The 12,544-nt window shown below is 41.7% G+C and overlaps 1 protein-coding gene across 5 annotated transcripts in view; it reads right to left on the bottom strand.

The window, feature by feature from the left end:
- The window catches only part of tns3.2 (tensin 3, tandem duplicate 2), a 43,527-nt gene that overhangs the window by 4,905 nt on the left and 26,078 nt on the right, over window positions 1-12,544 (bottom strand). For 4 of the 5 annotated variants that reach the window (XM_029499590.1, XM_029499589.1, XM_029499587.1 and 1 more), the window contains 3 exons: window positions 1,064-1,220; window positions 364-821; window positions 80-163 (listed from right to left, as the gene is read on the bottom strand). In XM_029499590.1, coding sequence (XP_029355450.1) covers window positions 80-163; window positions 364-821; window positions 1,064-1,220 — 699 coding nt within the window. The remainder of the gene's footprint in view (window positions 1-79; window positions 164-363; window positions 822-1,063; window positions 1,221-12,544) is intronic. The other variant, XM_029499588.1, reaches the window with a different exon arrangement.

Genomic DNA, 12,544 nt, shown 5'->3' with positions numbered 1-12,544 from the left:
GAGACTGTATATGGAGGAGACCCTTGGCACAAGGCCATATTATGTGCTCAGAAGTGGCCGTTCCAATTCCAATATTTACCTTGGTCTCTGGAAATGTCAGGCTTGTACCAGAACTTGGATGTGTCTTGAACAAACTTCACAGTGTCCTGTTTACTGCCAAAGTCTGGAAGACACAGATTAAACCTGTACATTACATGTAAGACCAGACTCAGCCCAAAAAGGGTTAAGGTTAGGGACACGAGATACTATTTGAAGGGGCAGTGTGCTCAAATTGAAAAAGAGGCAAAATGGTGAGCATGAAATATTAAATTATATGAATCTTTTTAAACTAAGACAAGAACCCCTGTATCCAAGACAGCATACCTGCTCCAGGTGATGGGGCCCCACTTTGTCCTCTAAGGTGGTCTGGGGTCATGGGAGATGAGAAAGGGATGCTGAGACTGCTACCACTGTGAGGGCTGGAAAACCCGCTTAAAGAGGGGGATTGGGACCCGAGTTCTCCACCCTCACCCCATCTCTTTTTCTCAGGCAGCTGTGGAGCGAGGCCCCCATTTCCCCTGAGGTTCAAAGTCCCAAGCCCCTCTACAGCTTCCAGCAGGCTGTGATCCAGGCCGCCGGCCCCTGACAACAACAAGGACAAGTCCGAGATGTCTGTCTCTCTGCAGACTCCTGGACCTCCACCCAGGCTTTTTAAAGCACCCCTGGGAGAACTGTGGGCATTGGGAATGCTGAGAGAGAGGGGGGCTGAGGGCTGGGGCGGGTATGGGGAGTTCAGGGAGTTTGGAGTCATGTCATGCCACACAGGAGGAGGAGTGGCACTGCTGAGAAACAGGAAGAGGTTTTGTAATGGATTAGTTTCTGGATTAGTGAATTAGTCTGGTATATGAAGTTAAAAGAAACCATATTAAAGATTCAAGATTAAATTCTTTATAATAATATTAACCATTATACTATTATAATTATATATAGTCTAACATCAACATGGCACGGATTTCTACATGTAAGAACATGTTCTACATTATTGTAAATACACTTTAAAGCTGTTGTGTAAGTGTGTGTCCACCTGTCTGTGTGGGGGAGGGGACTCCCTGATGACACTGAGCACATGGAGCCAAAAATCCTCTGACAGGAAGCAGGAGTAACCACTATGTCCGATCTGAACAGCTCTCCATCCGTGGAGCTGCCACTGTGGTTCATACCGTCCACAAAACTATGGGCATCTGAAAGAGTAAGCATCGGTTCTCTTTAACTTGTGCTGCGCTGGACCGAGCCAATCAGGGTAGGTCTTTCCTGCTACTTTAATTTATCCAAATAATTTCTTTTTTCTTGAAGCTTATATTGTCACCCAGGCACAATATGCTTCAGAAAACTGGAATTTAAACATGTATGAGGCTGTAGGATTTGACAGCCCTTAACAATAAGCAGAGGCGTGTGTGCGTGCGGCATTTCAAACATCTCAACAGGACACTCTGACATTCTGACAACACAGTGTGTCATTCAGCAAACACAGGACATGCCTCCTCAGGCCATGGACAGGCCCGTGTAGCTCGATGAGTCACCGTGAAAAGAGTCAGTCATTATAAAGAGTTCCTTGTTTCAGATAACACCCCACCCCCACCACACCACACAGACCCAACTCACCCACTCCTCTCCTCTCCTCACTCTTCCGCTCCTTCCCCGCCATTCAAACACTCAGAGAATGAGGAATTTGGACTCACAGCTTTGTGTGTGACCATGTTGGACAAGATACAGCATCTCGAGATAGATTATATAATCACGTGTGCTGTCAGTGAATTTCAGGAAGGCATGAATGTGTGCGTAATTAAACAGCAACGCACACAGAGAACAAGTGTAAAACATCTGAATGTTTGGACAGCAACATAGCGCTTGGTCTTTTTAGCTGTAGGTGCTTAGTATTTCCATTTTATATGCCGGTTGTATAATCACTTCATTTGCATATAAATCTTATAAATATAAAAGACAGAAAGTTGAGTAAACTATTGAGTGGGCTCATCTCTTATGATAGTTTAAGTAATTATTTATTATTATTATTATTATTTGCTAAGGACTTTGATATTTCACATAGTAAGTATTATTTAACTTGTTTGGTACAAAAGAAATCTTGGCTGAACGACTTGCAGACTATATGATCTGATCACAGTCATCTGTTATCTAAATGCAGGATTTGTACTCAACCCTAACCCTAACCATCTCTCACCATTGGCTGAGATGTTTTAGGGTTAATGGGACTTTTATCAGCAGAGGGACTCCCACACACATTTCGATGATGCCAACATTCTTTATGCCATATCAGATATCTACAGTATGAGTGTGGACTTCCTGGCAGCTGCTCTAAGCAGGACTCACTTGGACAAAGTCAAAAGGATGTTTGTGTTCATCTTCGCACAAAACAAGAAATGAAATGTATTAAGAACAAGACGTTAATACCAAAATCAATATGTGACACTTATACAGTTGAACGTTATTGGTGTGTAACTTAGCACCTGTCATCACTGATGTTTGATAAATGTGAGAAATCTCATGTAGCAGCATTTAAGAAATGTCAGCAAATCTCTCACAATGAATCCAAATGAATTCTCATTTGTATATGTAATATTAACACAGGCAGTCAATACTCAATTTAGACTAAGCTCAAGAGGCTGGAGCATATTATACTGGAGTCAAACTATACCTTAACCTGTAATCACTGACAATCTTTCATAGACCAGGAGAGAGGTGTAGCTTGAGGCTGTAGTAGAAGTGAGATGCTGAGGGCAGCCCGATTCCTCAAACATTCCCACTGTCACTGTCAGTTTTCCTCTCTTTAAACTCTTCTCAGAAAACAACCGAGTTTCATCTCCCCACGTTCCCATGGCTGAATGGCCTCACTGAGGTTTTGTCACATCTGCTGCTCCACAGCTCATCCCAGCTCATCCATTTAATTACAGAACAGTCTGAACTGTGGCAACACCAACCAATCCCACCCTGACCTCTGACCTCAAGCCAAACTCTGGTCGTTGAGGCTTCCGTGGTTGTTATTACGCCATCAAACACCTTTAACATCCTGTTTCCATGCTGCAAAGTATCCATAGCTACTTACATTTAAATAGACTCACTAATGAAGAATCATGGAGGGACATACTGAGAGAAAACATTTCAGGCCCAGTGTGAAACAGATGAGGAGACATGCACATTTTTTAAAGGTCCCACACACTATAAAGGTAGAGATCAACGTCTTATTTAAAAGTAAATCTGGTTCTATATTAATCCAGTTAAAGTATCATAAAAGTCTCAGTCCTCAGAGAAATACTTGCAATAAACTGATCCATAAGACCAGTTATCAGGATTTCTTTGACATTGTGATGTCATAACAAGCTACATGCCCAAAGCTCCACCCACCTTGACCCATCGTCTAACCTTGTAGGATTTGGTTTCTCTGAGTTTTCACCTGAAATTTTCTTTATTTGAATTTGATCACTCAATCAGTTAAAAGAAGCCAATGTAAACTGTCAGAGCTAAATGTTAACAAACTGCCTTTGGTATTTGATAGAGCACTCAAACAACATTTGTGTTAGAGAAGTTTGACTAATTCTGTAACTAAAAAAAGGGTGACACCGGCAGAGTGATTAGCAGTGTTGCCTCAGAGCAAGAGGGTCGAGGGTTGGAGTTTGCATGTTCTCCCCATGCCTGAGAGAGTTTCCCCTGCGTCCTCTGGGTACTCACTCAGTCCAAAGAGTAGTCTAGGTTAACTGGTGACTCTAAATTGTCCGTAGGTCTGAGTGTGAGTGTGAGTGGTTGTTTATCTCTGTCTGTCTCTGTGTGTTGGCCCTGGAATAGATTTGCAACCTGTCCAGGGTGTACCCCACCCTCGCCCAAATCATTGGTTGGGATTGGCTCCAGCACCCCTGTGATCCAGAAACTGATAAGCAGGAGAGTGTAACTAAACAATGACGTGAATAAAAACATGTTAACAGCTGAACAGATGGAGCACTTATTTAATTTGTGGGGGAAGGTTTCAACCAAAGGCAGGTTCAATGTGTGACATGTGTGACGTGTGTCAGTGACATAAGTGTTGTAAAGCAAATGTGTTCATTCACTCACATATGTGTCAAATTGTTATTTTATGTACAGGATTTTTTTTTCCTTTTCCTTCTGTTTCAGTTAGAATTGCAACTATTAATGTTACTTAACTTTGTGTGTGTGTTTTCTATTATGACTTCTCCCACTTCACCTTTCTGGGACTAAACTTTGAGCTAGAGCAGGACACTTATAAAATCACAATCCATACTGTACAACAAAAAACGTAAATGTTCCACTTTATTCTGTGAAAACCTCTGGGAGTTTTGGACCTGCTCATTTTCTAAACAATATTTTTCTGTCTGTTGTTTTCACTTCTGTTGCTCTGACTGAACACAAAGCCTCTTCAGTTCAGGTCAACTATGCAAACAAGTTCCAGATGGCACAGACCCATGTGGGCACGGCTGCCAACCTCCATCAGCTTCCACCAGCGTCTGCAAACCTGCAACACACACATGAATACGTACACTGAGAGAGAACGCTGGTTGCAATGCCTGGTGTGGAGATAAAGCCCATTAATCATTAAAGCCTGGGTGAGGTAATCTGGAGCTAATATCTTGCCACCTCAGCCCACGCTGGCTGCTGCATGAGCAGTACGGTATGAATGGCAGCGAGAAGAAAAACAGAACAGATATGTAGAAAGTCGGAAAAACATGCGGCTGCCGCACACTCAGCATAAGTTCAGAGCCGCTTTATTTACTCTGACAAGGACTCGCTTCTTCTCATCTCTTTGACTGTCTAACTTCACACGCGTCAGAACATTTACTCACTGAGGTGCATCACAGTGACAGAGCGATTAGCCTTCATACACTTAAACAACAAAAACATACACACCCACACTGATGCACACGGAGGACAACAGTGGGTTTGCAGGACCGCAGGAATGTTACAGGAAGGAATTTGTCTCCACACACACAGTGTACAGCATGTTACAGTTGTTGAGCGAGATCACAGGCTGCAGTTTCCAAAGAGCAACACTGAGCAGAAAAGGAAACGGGCTGAGGAGGAAGACACCTGCTGCTGTCCAAAGACTCTTTGGGGCTTCATGACCAAGACTAGAAACACATCAGGGTTCAGGGTGAAATGAAGCTCTTATTTATGCTTTGAAAATTCCTTAATTGAAAAAACAAACAAACAAACAATCAAAAAATTTTTTTAAAAAAGCCCTGATGGTCTGGTTCCTATGTGTCAGGGGCTGAAGTTAATCCTCTGAGGCCTCCCTTGGATCACCTTTCCTCTCTTGGAGGTTGGTCCTGACCTCTTTTGCAACTCTTCACTCTTCCCATGGTAGCAATGTGAGGTCCTTCCTAAAATGTCTAAGAGTGGACAAGCTGAATGCCAGCAGACTTGACACAACGTTCCCCTGCTGTTCTCCGCATCAACAGCTAACTTAACTGCAATGCAACCAACTTATGGAACTAAGGAGGAATTCACTCCACTCAATTCCACTCAGACCAGCAGGTCTGGACTCTGGACTTGGACAAAGCACAAGGAAGCTAGTTGCTTGTCCAAGAACTGCATAATGTTCACTTGGCCAACCTAGCATAAAATAAGCACAGCTAAGAACAGGACTGTTATCCTTTGTACGTGCAAATGTAGGTTTGGCTACTTTCTCTGCTGGGCTTCCTTGTATGTGTTTAGGTTGGTGGCTAGCCACACCAGGAGTTGATGTTGATTGTTGTACAATCACACATGCTTTAGCACATCACTCGCCCTGCATAGCAACTAACCTTCCCCCATTTCTACCCTGGCACCTTGGAACTATTTCAGCTGGCCTTAACAAAGGACCACATGAGACGTGGCCGCAGCAGCCATCTTGTTTGTAGTTTCATTGTTTGCCATTCAGTCACTGTCACACATGCATATGGACATACATAGACACGCACGCAGACACACAAATGTACATTTATGTTTGGATAGTACCTGTATGTTTGCTGTGCTTTATAGCAAATGCTCTGAAACACAACCGCTGGTCTATTTGATGTTGCAAAGGAAGGAATATTACCAACCTCTTCTCTGCAGAACTCTGAGTCCTTCTGCTTTAATATGTTAACTTGGCTGTATTTACTCAGTAATTAATAGTCAGAGATCTAAATTAATAGTATTTCATGAGACTGATGATTTAGTGAATGTTTCACTTTTTAGGGTTAACTTTGATATTAATTAAAGTTATCAGTTAACATATATATTTTTAATATTAATAGTTTAGTCAATGTTTGATGGCCAGGACCAATGAACTAACCCTAACCCCAACAAAATGGTGCCCCATATAAGTTATATCGCAACAGAAGTGAGGTGCCCTTATATATGTACTCTGTTATTATACAAGTTCCTACACACAGACAGTCACAACAATACTCAAATATTTCTTATGTCTCATTCACCGTTAAATGCGCAACATTCGTCATCAGCTGCAGTCCCTCTGTGTCTTACAATGTCAAAACTAGGAGCTAAAACACTCAGACGTAGTGACGACCATACAGGTTGCTGTTATTGCTGGAGTATTTTCTTCCCAGAAAGAATGCACTTCCCTCCCTTCCCTAATTGAGAATGTGAGTAGTTGTTCAGCTTCGCCCTCTCAACTTCAGAAACAAAAAAAATAAATAAATAAAAAAAAAAAATAAAAAAATCAACTGCCCTCAGTCCCTGCTGAGTCTTCCCTCATCCTCCTATCCAGAAGCTGAGAGTTGTCAAGCGGAGCATTTTGGTTTGTACGACTAACTAGTAGCCTGCCACCTATAAATCAGATTCCTTTCCACTGGCGCTTTGAACAACAATTTTATGGGTCCAGTGAAGTGTCAGAGGAGAGGCCAAAGAATTACAGCACTGAGCCGAGGGAGAGGGTGAAGGGTGTTTAAGGGAAGGGAACAGTGTTTAAAGACAACGCTCATTCATGAGGTGTTTACTGAAGTATTCTGATGAAGAGCTGATGGTTTTATTAACTATAGTTGGAGCCCCTGCTCTGGTTTCTCTCTCAGCGAGTGTTTGATTTGAAGTTTAAGTGGATGATTTAGTCTTCTATTAGTGCCAATGCTTTTCTAGTCTCATTGATTACTTGAAGTGCCAGATTCAATTATTCATACTTTCTACCTATAATGTGCGTCAACCACTTACATTGAACAGCCATAAAATAAATTTAAGGTTCAATATCTTGCCCAAGGGCCGTTGCTGAGTGGAGGAGCAGGCCATTGAACTGTCGACCTTGCCACATTTGTCTGGGAGTACGTCATAAAATCTATAAACTCTCAGATGTCTTTCAACTAAACCAAAACCAAAATACTAAAAAACTCAGTAAGGGATTCAACCTGTTCAATAAAAGAGCTTTTCATACAGTTTTTGTTCTTCCCTTAAGCTAGAGGTGAATATCAATGATGTCATGATTTAAGGAAGTCTGAACTGTCCCAGACATTTGATCATGATCATTAAGCTGCATTGAAATTCCTCAGACTTTAACCATCTGCAGAAGTGATTGTCCCTTTCTGTAGCTCTAACGTGCTCCTGCGACACAAGCAGCTCTTTATGACCTGTTATGATGATGGACAGTATGAGCACAAGGTCCTGTTTCTGTTTCTGCTTCATTATCTTTATGTGCAAGCTTCAAAACCTGACATTGTCAGTTTCGTCTAGTGAGGAGACCGGCAGGTACTTTGAATGTTTAAATTAACAGTTTAGACCTTAAAGTCTAAAGCAAATCAGTTCTTAGTGGCAGATTCATGTAATATGAACATGGATAATTTGCAGAGTCACACTGACTCCAGTGATCATTCAGTCCTAGAACCTCCCAGGATTGTGGTTTCAGTTGTTAGTTGTATGTCTTAATGCATGGTCATATGGTAAATGTGATACCTGTGGTCTGCTGGGATCCATAACATACAGTTGTGTTAAGATTTCAAGTAGAATATCAAAAAAGGGAAATATCACTGTGATAATTCAGTGTTGTTTGATGAGGCTGTTCTTATCTGTGGGCATTCATACTTCTTTCACCTCCATGCATCTTCGTCACATTACAAATGGCAAATATTCTAGTTGCCATTACATCATCAGAGTTTGCATGCAGAACAATTGATGCTCTGGTAAATCTCACACAGGCTGCAGTTTAAAACAAACCACATGTTGAATAATGCTCCAGGGAACCAAATCCTCATTTCCCTTTTTCCATTTTGTTCTCTGCACCCTCAGCTTCCCCTCTGTCCCCTTTGCTGTCAACATTTTCCGTCCTTGTGGCTTCTTTGTCCTTCATTTCCTGTCATCCCACAGAAGTCCGCTGTTTCTCACACAGCAAAATTAATTGATTATTACAACGTCTGTACAGCGGCTCACAGCAGCTCACTCAACAGTTTTGACCTGTCATCATTTATTTTCTCTAAACTAAGATTGCTCACAAAATTGTGCACATATTCTACATCTGTTTCATTAAGAATGGAACAGAAGACTTTCTACTTTACTCTGACAATTAATCAAAATGGATAATGATATTAATATGTGTATAATAATAAAACAATAATTAAAGGAATGTGGTTGTGTTTATCAACAGCTTTCATCCATTGAATTCATAAGACAAAACATAATATGCAACATCAGATCTGGTTCACGGTTATCATGGAAACTTCAGTGGAAGAAACATTGCGCTTGAGGGCAGCATCTTCGTTCTTGGGGATTAAATGAATGAACCAGTAAGTATTGATGCAAATTCTGTCTATGTGGCAACAGAAAAACTTCCAAACAGCTCCTTTAAATTACCTGTGGATAATGTGTCTGATCACTGAAGAACGACTAAAATAAGACTTTCCACTTGTGTTTGTTCTTTGAAACACCACCTGTTTTCTGAAGTGGGTGTTAACCTTTTAAGTGCAAAGGCTGAGGATTTATGCCAAGCACAAATGGAGTAACAACAGACATCAAAGATCTTTTTGTATGATGACGCAGCTGAAAAAGCTTGTCATGTAATTTCTGCCCATATTTTTATGTGTGTGTATGGCATCTCTGGCAGATGTGGAAAACACAAAACATGGCAACAGCAGACAGACAAAATCAACTTTTTTGGTTCAGTCCAAGTAAGTAATACACAGTGCAAAGCCAGGGGGGGTTAACCACAAGTACATCAGCCTTCCATGACTGCATGATGGAGGCCAAAATAGTCTTTAATAGAATGAGGTCATTAAAGCAGCAGTGGAACAAACCACCTCACTACCCCATATGGGATGTCATAAAAGGCTGCAGATCCATCCAGAACAGATCAACAAAAGAATAGAAGTCCTTCTAAGAGCAGAAAATATAGATAGAGAGAGAGACAGAGAGAGGGGGATGAGGGTCGGAGGGGTGTGTAACAAGCATCTGACAAAAAATTCCAGAAGCATCACAGCACCAGAGGCCTGGAGAAAAGAGGGGAAGTGTTTCTGTGCATGTATGCCCTCCTAAAATTCCCATGGGGACAGAGGGGGAGATAACGCAGCATAAACAGGAGAGAATGAGCAGAAAGCAGAGAAGAAAAACATCTGCTGACAGAGAGGATTAAAAAATAAGGAGCTGCTAAATTTCGTTAACTGCTCAGATGGATGGTAATGGAAATTCTGAATTTCCCTGGTTTGTAGTTTGGTTTGTACACACACGCACAAAGAAAGTCATTCAGCCACACACACTCTTACAAGATTTCTCACGTCATGTGTGAGCTAGTACTTACCAAGAGATGCAGTCATGATGGGACATCTTCAGAAGTTTCCTCAAACTAGTCAGCTTCCTGTTTAACCCCCAAATTTAGTAACAGTTCTTCACCTCCCTGCTCCAGGGTCTGGATCTGTTTCTCAGTTGGTCTGACTCCTTGCGTTAACGAAACCCCCCCACCACCACCACCACCCCTCAACCCTGAACCTCCTGCTCTCTCTCTTTCTCTCTCTCTCTCTGTCACTTCAATCTGCAAAGAGCAATATGAGCTTGACTTATATGCTGAGGTTTTTTTTTTCCCCCCCTCAAGTTCTGGGTTGTTTTGCCACTATGGCCGATTCTTGTTGTCCTCCAGACGGAAAAATAAGCTCACAGTTTTGTTCCCAGCTTGCTGTGACCGCTCGACTTCTGGGTTTGTATGGAGGAAGGGATAGAGGGAGGACAGAGTGAGGGAGGGAGAGAAGAGAAGTAGAGAATTTCTCCCCCCTCCCCCCCCATCCTAGCCGACATGCCCTCCCTCCTCTTCCTCTGGCTGACCACTGAGCATTGTTCCTGCTGAGCCACTGTGAGCACTTTCCCCTAATCAGATTGAATTCCAGGGGGGTCAGATGTCATATGTGGGCTTTTATGAACTGCAGAGAGCAGCAGGAGGAGGAGGTATTTGGGGGCGAACTGATGGTTGGCAGTCGGGTTGGTTTCTATGGCCACTATGTGAGGGCATGTGTGTCCACTCCCACTATCTGCTTACCACAAACGCAAAAACAAAGGCATGCAGACACACACTGGCTGTGTCTCCTTCCATGTGTCTAATCTCAGCGCATCATAAATTACACCATAAAGCCTTTGATTGAATTGTGTCGAGTTTACTTGTTTCAGAGGACGCATGTGCCTCATTTTAACCTGCTCTGTCACAGGAAATGAGCTGCAGCAACTCTGTCCATCTGTGCTGCTCCCTTATCACTTTAAAGGACCAGGTCATCGTTATGAAAATTGTATTACGAATGCAAACAAAAACCTGGGAGCATAAGACACTTTAGATGCAGACAAAAATGAAAGAGCCAACTGGCAGCTAGGCTCAGCTTTGAAATTCACAGAAGAAAAAGTCGATGTTCGTTGTGTATAATTTCCTAAAATGCTGAACTTTAACAGAATTGTCAACAGATTTTGGAGTGCATTGCAGGTTCAGTCTCAAAAACATTTTGTGTTTATCAAGAATGTTCATACATCTCTGACTTTAAAGGAACAGACCATACATTTTTTTTTCACATGTAAATTTACATACAAAACAAGTTCGTCATCTAGTGTTTAACAACAAATTTTGAAATAAATAATAATTGTAATGTTCGCAAACAGACCCTGGATAAGCGGATGAAGATGGATGGATGGATGATAATAGTAATACTACCGTTAACAGTAATAATAACAATAAGAAGAACAAACTACAGGGTGTTAGATCAGGAGAGCCATAATTCAATTTTCTGGGAAGCATTGTTCATGTCATGGATACGCTTCATAAATTAAGTGACCACTTTTAATAAAAGTGTCTACGTGATGTAATACAATCAATTGATGCGATTATATTTAAACATCAATTTCATAGAATCATGGATCAGAAAACAATAATAGATTTGTATGGGGCAGCACAGTCGCATTGTGGTCAGTGCTTTTGCCTTACAGCAAGAAGGTTGCGGGTGTGGTTCCCAGGTCTGGGGCCTTTCTGTGTGGAGTTTGCATGTTCTCTCTGTGCTTGTGTGGGTTTCCTCCTACAGTCTAAAGACTGCATGTCTAGATTGATTGGTAACTGTGCATTGTTCATAGGTCTTAGTTCTTCTCTGTCTCTCTGTATGTTGGCCCTGTGATGGACTGGTGGCCTGTCCAGAGTACACCCCGCCCTCGCCCAGTGTGACCTGGGATTGGCTCAAGCACCCATCACGACCCAAGAGCAGATAAGCTGTACAAGGTGAATGAATGAATGAATGAATGAGAGTTGTATTAAAACCTGTCATTAAGTTTAACAGCCGCTTTCAGTCCTTTTGCTCACACCATTAGTTTGCAATTACACAGTAAAACATCTGTATGCACCAAACCTGTCTGTTCAAGATCAACAAAGGCAATTAAAAACCTTTGGCCAATCCTCCTCATCATCTGAAGGAGAGCCATCCTCTTGCTCTCTGCCCTGACCTTTGATACCTGAGCAACAGACAGTCAACTGTGTGTTTGAGTGAACCGTCCTTAGCTCATAAAATCAACATTGCTTTTGCTGAAGGCTGTTTCCGGTGGCTGAGAGCTGCTGTATGTCTCTGTTTATTTAGATTCAGCCTCATGTGAAGAGAAGTAATTCCGTAACATTTTAGTCCTGTGCTCTTCACTGTCACGAGGAGAAAGAGAGACGATGATGGTGTTCATCTTTGTGGGGATGTAAAGACTGTTATCAATCTGTTGACATTAGCTGCCAACCTTTAATGATGTGATGAGTTTCTTTGGTTTTGTCGAAGGATTTCATTTCTATCCACTGGTGTCTATAACTTACTGGGTTCATGAAAACTTTTTTTAATCCGAAGATCAAATTAGATCAAATTAAAACTATGAAGTTCTCAAAGTGAAACCAAAGAGGTTTCTCAGATGTCCTGTGTGTGTTTCAGATATGAAATTGCGATTTCGAATTTTGGAAAACTGATAAAAACTGGTAAAATAACAGAAGACATTAACTGATCTTAATGCTGCACTTGTGATCAATCATAAATAAAAGGTGCTCAAAGTTATGACCCTGCAGACATTTTTCACAGCGTTTTATCATCTTTTAAAA

The sequence above is a fragment of the Echeneis naucrates genome, chromosome 4 (genome assembly GCF_900963305.1).
Source record: "Echeneis naucrates chromosome 4, fEcheNa1.1, whole genome shotgun sequence".
Lineage (NCBI taxonomy): Eukaryota > Metazoa > Chordata > Actinopteri > Carangiformes > Echeneidae > Echeneis > Echeneis naucrates.
Note: the sequence above shows the minus strand (reverse complement) of the source record. Positions and strands in the feature narration are given on the sequence as shown.